The sequence below is a fragment of the Gavialis gangeticus genome, unplaced genomic scaffold, assembly GCF_001723915.1.
Source record: "Gavialis gangeticus isolate Ggan-Ray unplaced genomic scaffold, GavGan_comp1, whole genome shotgun sequence".
Lineage (NCBI taxonomy): Eukaryota > Metazoa > Chordata > Crocodylia > Gavialidae > Gavialis > Gavialis gangeticus.
In genome coordinates, this window is record NW_017729032.1 from 55,482,346 (window position 1) to 55,490,218 (window position 7,873).

Sequence of the window (7,873 nt, forward strand, 5' to 3'; positions counted from 1 at the left end):
TCCTTCTCCCAAGGTGCAGCACCCTGCATTTGTCTACACTGAACCCCATCCTATTCTCGTCTTCCCACTTTTGTAGTCTGTCTAAATCTATTTGCAGCCCCTCTCTCCCTTCAAGTGTGTCCACCTCACCCCACATTTTAGTGTCATCAGCAAACTTGGACAGCGTGCTTTCCACTTCCCAACACTAGGTGTTTGAAAGGGACAGGACAGAAGGTAAAAGATGTAAAAGAAGTACAGACAAGGTACTTTAGGTAAATGTGGTATCTTTTATTAGACCAACTAAATAGCTGGAAATATTGTTCTTTGCAAGCTTTCAGGCACAAGCACCCTTCTTCAGGCATAGGGAGTATCTGCTGTTATTTTGTGCTGTACTGGATGGAACAGAAGCCAATATGCAAAATGCAAGTCTGTGAAAATGCAAATGCATGGTAGTGAGGATCAGAGGGAATGGGAGACAATAGGTGTGAGACAGGTTGGTGTAGCAGAGGCAAAGAGGGGGGTGGGACGAATGTCAATCTGGTGACAGAATGTAGCTGGGAAAAGGTAGAGAAGTTATTTGGGGTTATTATGGCAGGCAGGTTATAATATGCCATAAATCCAATGTCTATATTCAGTCCATGATTTTTCGTATCCAGTAGATTTATGAAGTGAAGTTCATAGACTTGTCTGTGAAAGGTGTTTTGTAAATTCCCTTTGAAGATTAGACCTGAGAGATTGGAGAGAGAGTGGTTGTCTTGCGGGAAGTGTGCACACATTTTTTGCTGGTTGTCAAGAGAAGCCATCTGTCTCTCACAGAGCTCAGGTTGTTCTGCTGACAGAAAGAAGGGCTTTTGCTGGCACAGGAGAACTGTAGATACATTCATAGTCATGTCTGCAGAGCACTGAAGGAGGTAGGGGGAAGCAGTTGTCCCTCCCTGTCTTTGTGGTGGTATTGTGTGCTATTAATACTCAGTTAAGCTACTTTCTACATATGGGTTTAGATTTAGTTCACCTTTGCCTTTCCTTTATTTTGGAGATGTAAGTTAGAGCCTCAAGAGCCTCAAGAATTGGTCTCCCTGACTCCCCAGAGTTCCCTAGGGCAGTATTTCTCAACCCTTGGGTCACGACCCAAAAGTGGATCACAAGCATATATGAAAGGGTTGTGAACAAACTTTAAAAACAGATTCTTCTTTAAAGGAGAAAAATGTGGGAAACCATGGGTTTCCCCTTGCAGGCTGGGAGAGTTTCAGTCAAATCCCAGTTCAATGGTTCTCAACCCTTTTAAACCCAAGGCACCCCTTGTTAGACTCAAGACCCTTCTCAGAAAATGCCAGCTCTTTGTTTTCACTCATGTTTTGGCCACAGAAAAACAATAGAGCAATTTTTCTGTTGCAAAGAACTCAAAAAGTCCACAGCAAGTTAGAAGGTTTTTAATGCTATGGATTCCTACGTGAAAGTGCTGGGTTTATCTTGTGAATCATGTTTGTACACCTAACAATGCTAACATTACCTGGCACCTTGCTGCACCCTTAACAAGATCTCAGGACATGCCATGGTGCTGTGGCACCTCAGTTGAGAATCACTCTCCTAATGGAAGGGGCCAGGAAAATCTCTTCTGTTGCCAACAAGAGATAGTTTCTCTCTGAATGTCAAGTGCTCTGAGGAAATTCTCTCTGCCACCACCCAGCCTGCTCTGAAATGCCCCTTATCTTGGCCTTTTTCCTGTTTACATCACATGCATCCATTGCAGGAGAAAATAAAGGTTGAGAGGCAGAAGACTGTGTCCGAATTTCACCAACTGCACCAGTTTCTGAAGAAACAAGAACAACACCTGCTGGCCTGCCTAGAGGAAGTGGAGAGAGCCACTGCAGAAAAAGAGAAGAAAAATACCACCAGACTCTCTGAGGAGATTTCCCTTCTCAGTGATCTGATCAGGGAGATGGAGGAGAAGTGCCAGCAGCCAGCCAGTGACCTCCTGCAGGTGAGAACTCAGGGCCTCTCATAGAGTTTGAGGAAAAAGGGAGAGGGTGAAGGAGTCCAGGATCCCAGCCATGCACTAGGACCCACTTTGCATGTTACTTTAATAAAAACAGGTTGCCAGTCACTTCCTTTGGCTCTCTATGTTATTGTTCTGAACATTATAGCTCTCTGCTTCCCAGGACACCAGGAGCAAGGCTGCTTAGTGTGCATGAGATTTTCAGTTATTCCAGTATCTGGTTTCTAGACTGGTTTTTCAGCCTTCATCACTACATCGTCTGGGCATTCCAATAATATGAATGTATCTGTTCCTCTGAGAGGAAGGGAAATGTTATTCTTGAAATAACGTCACCCTCATTTTAAAGATGGATGAACTGAAACATAAAAAGAGGTTGTGACTTGCCTAAGGCTTCAAGGTGGGGTCTGTGGCCGAACCAGACATGGAACCCAGATCTCTTGAGCCCCAGGTTTGCACTAAGTGGGTCTATCTATGCACCAACAACCAACGTGCACTAAGAATATGGCATATGCCTCCCCATAAAACCTGTTTGAAAGGCAAACAAGTGCAGGCTTATTATTATGTGTGCAGGATTGAACTTTCTTTTTCTTCTTTCCCATCTAGGATGCCAAAACCTCCATGTACAGGTACGTGGCTCCTCCTCACTCACACTCACACTGGTGGGAAGGGACTTGGGATAAAGATGTCACTTTGTCTCTTTGAAGAATAAGAGCAGAGTGCAAGGATCAGGACTGCTATGCACATAGTGCTCTGCTTCTTTGGCAGTGAACCTTGTGTTTAGGGACTGAGGCAGTTATCTAGCAGGTGGCTGATGAGGGTGGACATTATCAAACTTAGGCTAGCCAGGGAGAGAAGTTTGAGACCAGCCAGCAAGGGAGAAACATCTCCATGCTGAGCTCCAGTTCTAGGAACATCGCAGAGGAAAGGGTGAGGCTATCGGGATGGAGGAGGCCTCATTTGTCCCGGGTAAGACGTGAAACTGCACCCTACAGTGGCCTGGTGGGGCTCCTAGTGTCATGGGAGCCCCCAGGAAATGTGAAGCCAATCACCTCCCCAGTGAAAGGCGAGGAGGTGAACCTCATAACCCCAGCCTCACATCCCTGGTGGGTTTGATCAACACAGGGGAAGCCCAAGCTCATAGGAGTCCTGAGGCAGGACCCAGGTCAGCGGAGGGACCTGGAACAGCACCCAGGCTCCTTGTGGCTCCTGCAGTGGCGGAGGTCCTGAGAGGGGGCCAGGCACAGCTGTGGCCACCTGAGCCCCACAGGGTGCAGGAGCCCAGTGTGGAGCCCCCATGAGGGGGCCAAGGTCTTGGAGCCCAGTATGTGGGATCAGGGGCTCAGCGTATGTTTGCATGTGTGTTTGTCCATTTGTCTGTATAAAGCGCAAATCGCTGGAGGATACATCTGCAAGGCATGGGCCATGGTAAGGGTTGGTTGGAGCCGTGGATAATTGCCCAAGTACAGCAGGGCACTCAAAGGGCAGCCTTCTGCCTGTTTCCTATCTATACTACTTACCAACAGGGCATGACAGGGGAGTAGGCGGGTGGTTTGCCGAGAGACAGAGGAGGGCCAGTAGTAGTGCTGGACCCTTGTCACACCTTGGACTCAGTGAGCTTCATAGAGCACAGTCATACAGTATATGGCACCCCAAACATGTCTGCGGTGCCAGATACCTCACAGCCTGGTGTCCTCCATGCTGCAAGGTCACACTGCCCAAGGGTGTGATGCACTGTTTTGTTTTTTTTCCATGGGTTTTTTGACCCCTGGATATCCAAGGGTCAAAAAAAAATGGTGCAGCGCACAGTCGGGCAGCACATGCTGCTGAAAAGTGGAGCCAGGCCAACCAGAGCTGTGCTGCAGCTGCCAGCCAGGCTTCGCATGGCAGAATCGCTGTGGCGGAGGCCCCCAGGCCTCCAGGTAAGGCTGCTGGGGCCAGCCCAGTGCTGACCCCAGCCTCCCCTCCCCTACCCGGGGCAATTTGCCACTTGGCAAAGCGTGTGTGGCACAGGCATATCCCAGCGATAAGTAGCTGTGGCACGAGGTGTGCCATTGCTAGTTGTCCCCAGGGAACCAAACATTCTGGACATGCCCGTAGTGGGCTCTTTGATTATCTGATCTAAGGGAAATGTTATTTGCCTGATAGCACTATTAAAGTGATACCTAATGTTAAGGACTAAGCACCATGCTGCCATTCCCTGGGCTATACTTGCTGTGCAGTTAGGATATACAGAAAAAAACTGTCCTCAGTTCAGAAGCTTCTGCCATCATGCGCATCTAGATGAGCGCACAGGTGAGTTTCCCTGGGGACAAATAGTGGTGGCACAATATGTGCCGCTGCTACTTGTCCCTGGGGAATTATCATGCACGTGCACGCTGGCACACTGCAAGTTGTCCCAGGTGGGGTAGGGGAGGCTTACCTTGGGACCTGGGGGCCTCCCAGGGCTCCAGTGGCAGCAATCCAGCAACAGGGAGCCTGGCCAGGCTCCAGTTTTGGCTCGTGCATGCTGTTGCCATGTGCACAACTGCACTTTTTTTCCACTGAAGGTTTTTTTGACCCTGGGATCTCCTGGTGTCAAGCCGTCCCTCCCCCCAGTGCTGCAAATTAGCAGTGGGAGGAATGCCTACATGTGTGACATGTGTAGTCTGCAAACAGGTCTGCACAGTGCCACACACCACACATGCACGCTTGTCTGGACCTGCCCATGGAGTTCAAATTATGAACACAGAAGCAAAGAAAGGCCATGATTAATTAGAAATCTTTGTCTTCTAGATGGGAAAAAGGGACATTTCACAAGCTGGTGGGGGTTTCCCCTGAGGCAAAAAGGCAATTTGGAGACCTGTGCCAGAAAAACGTTGTTCTGAAGAACACTCTGAAGGCTTTCAAAGGTAGGGAGATCTGCCTCTGAGAATGTGGGAATAGATGAACACTGGCCAATTAGTTACTAATGGAAAGTTCGGTGAAACAATGACCCACAAGTAGATTAAAAGTCTTGCACACAGAAAAAAGGCTCTCATGTTTCCCTAGGAAAAATTAAGTTTGTATTAGAAACAAAAATGTTATTGTTGAGTCTCAGTCCTTTAACCTGCCCTCTCTAGATGTGCAGTTTATGACTTTTGTTTCTTTCTCAGTTATGGCATCTTTGTTTCTTTCCCTGTCTTGTCCCACACTTGAAGCCATTTATTTTGACTAACGAAATGCACAATTTTTCAAGTATTTTTGATGGAAAAAATGTATTTTCCAAAATCGTCTCCATTCTTCTTTTTTGCTTTTAATTGACCTTCATTTTGATTTTCTTTCTGCTTTCTACCATTCCCCTTGCCATTTTTACCTTTTTGGTGCAGACTGCCAAGAATGCTTTCTTACTGTTTTTTCTCTTTCCTTTCCTTCCTTGTAACATTTGTGCCATCACACTCACTACTGTAATCACTAACAACAGCAATCTTGTCATAACACAGCAACATGACATATCATTTCCCTCCTCTCATCTCTCTAGAGTCTCTGTTACTGGAGCTGGAGAAAGAATGGGGTAAGTGTCTGGGACTGGCTGAGGAGGAAGAGGGAGAGTTGGGCATGGTGAGCTTTCTCAGGGCTATTTTGCTAGCAAGAAGAACACAAGATGCAGTGTTAGTGACTGGATTCATTTGTCAGATTCGGAGCTCCAACAAGTCAGAGGCTGCTATGCACTGAGATGGAGCAGGACAGAAAGAAAGAGGGTCTTTAACTTCCTGGTCTGTTAAAACCTTTTCTAGTGGTAAGGCTCTCCTGAGCCATACCCAGACGTAGATGCCACTGCTGTCCTTTTAGGACTGACCATTCTCCCATCCGTCTGAGTTGGGGGAATCTCCGTGAAGCTCTTTCCTTCACACTATTCTTGAGGTCTCTCTCCATTTACTGCCTCCTTTCTCCCCCTTTCAAACTGGGTTGGGAGGAGACTGTCCACCCGGTACTGCCTTGTACCCATCACATATGGGCTGGGTGCCTCTGTTCACCATTTCTGCAACACCCAATTTCTGCCTGTTTCTGCCTCAGTTTCCTTGCAACACTGCCGACTCCCCCCCATGCTTGTGGCCACTGCCCATGCCCTTCCACTAGGACTAGAGTTTGTATGCACACTCTTATGTGCCACCTCCTGTATAGAGGCACACGGGAACATCTCTAATGTGCAATGCAACCCAGTGGTTCTTCCCTGTCCCCCACTCCCAGACCCTGATGCTTTTCCCCTTCCCCACTTCCTCCCTGGTACCTCTGCAGCCCCAGCAGCAAGAGGAACAGCATCTCTAATACCTGGCTCCTGCAGTACCTGGGAGCTGCAATGACATCCATTCCCTGCCCCAGAAGAGAGGTAGCTCCCTGGGACCTAGGTCCAAGAGACAGAAGATCAGGGGGTGTCCCAGGCAATGTAGGACATCTAGGAAATGCAAGGAATGGTCCCATCCTACCCCAAGGCTGAGATCTGACCCTTTTCTCTCTCCCGACAGTGAATGTGACTCTGGATCCAAACACAGTTCATCCCTGCCTAGTCCTGTCTGAAGACCGAAAACATGTGAAATGGGGAGAAAAATATCATCAGCTGCCCAACAACTCCAAAAGATTTGATACAGAGCTCTGTGTGCTGGGTTGTGAAGGATTCACCTCGGGCAGACACTGCTGGGAGGTGGAGGTTGGGGATGGAACAGGTTGGGGTGTGGGAGTCGCCAGAGAGTCTGTGAGAAGAAAGGGAAAGTATTTCTTCAGCCCTCAGGAAGGGATCTGGGCTGTGGGACTATGGAAACAGCAGTACTTGGTTATTACATCCCCTTCAACCCAGCTGTCCCTGAGCCAGGTCCCCAGGAGGATTCAGATCTCTCTGTACTATGAAAGGGACCAGGTGGCATTTTTTGATGCAGAGACAAAGGCCCAAATCTTCACTTTCTCTCCAACCTATTTTAAAGGGGAGAAAATCTACCCTTGGCTCTGGGTGGAGAAGGGATCCCAGCTCAGTCTGTGCCCTTGATGCACAAGGTAAAATTCTCCCTTGATACTTGTCCTTGCTGAATGAAGAAGCTCCCAACAGCACCTGGTATCAGCCTCCAGGGTCACAAGGAGTGGAAACGATGATAACCTCAGTGAGCTGGGTTATGATACTAGAGAAGCCAATTGTGCTGTCCAGGCAGTTTGTTACTCCTTTATGGAGCACCCTAGCAGTTTGCAGGGTCTGTCGGTGTGGACTGGAGAGCAATTGCACTCTAGCTACTTTGCACTAATATGACTGTGGGGGGTCATTCCCTTTGACCTCACTACAGTTATTTCTGATGTACAATAGGATGAGCAAAATGGAAACTGGCCTTTGATATTTTGTTCCAAGTTCCCCAAGTTCATTCACTTAGCATCATGTCATGCTACAAACCCAGACAGATAAAAGTTAATACCTTCCGACTGAGAGCCAGTTCCTTCTGTGCCTATACTAGGCCTGCATGCCTACAAACTATGAAACTATGAAACCAATTATAAGTTTCTAGACATAAGTGGCTGCAGATGTGAAGGGGGTGTGATGTCCCCTCTTCCTTCTCTGCTGATCGTGATGTGAGTGAAGGGAATGGAAAAGGACTGCCTTTCTCATACTTGCAGCTGGGGCAAAGCAAATCCACTCTCTCTAAACCCACGGACCTTTGTGCTGTGGGGTCCTGTGGGAGCAGGGACTGTCCCCAGCCCTAATTCTTTTTATTTATTCACAGTTGTTTCAGAGGTGAGGCTGTTGCTTGGCTCCAGGCATGCCTTGCTTTAAGCCTGTATCAATGGAGACACCGATGTGTAAGAAGGACTTAGTGAATGAATAATTGAATAGTGGCTCAGAGCAGCACCAGCTAAGTCCCACAGGAGGTAGCTGAAATCCTGAATGAGGTCAGCATCAGTCAG

The 7,873-nt window shown here is 48.0% G+C and overlaps 1 protein-coding gene across 1 annotated transcript in view; it reads left to right on the plus strand.

Moving 5' to 3' along the window:
* Positions 1-7,399, plus strand: part of LOC109303176 (E3 ubiquitin-protein ligase TRIM39-like) — a 9,467-nt gene extending 2,068 nt beyond the window's left edge. The window contains exons 3-7 of the mRNA XM_019525311.1: positions 1,730-1,960; positions 2,579-2,601; positions 4,748-4,863; positions 5,472-5,504; positions 6,457-7,399. Coding sequence (XP_019380856.1) covers positions 1,730-1,960; positions 2,579-2,601; positions 4,748-4,863; positions 5,472-5,504; positions 6,457-6,971 — 918 coding nt within the window. The 3' untranslated portion in view covers positions 6,972-7,399. The remainder of the gene's footprint in view (positions 1-1,729; positions 1,961-2,578; positions 2,602-4,747; positions 4,864-5,471; positions 5,505-6,456) is intronic.
* The last annotated feature ends 474 nt before the right edge of the window (positions 7,400-7,873 follow it).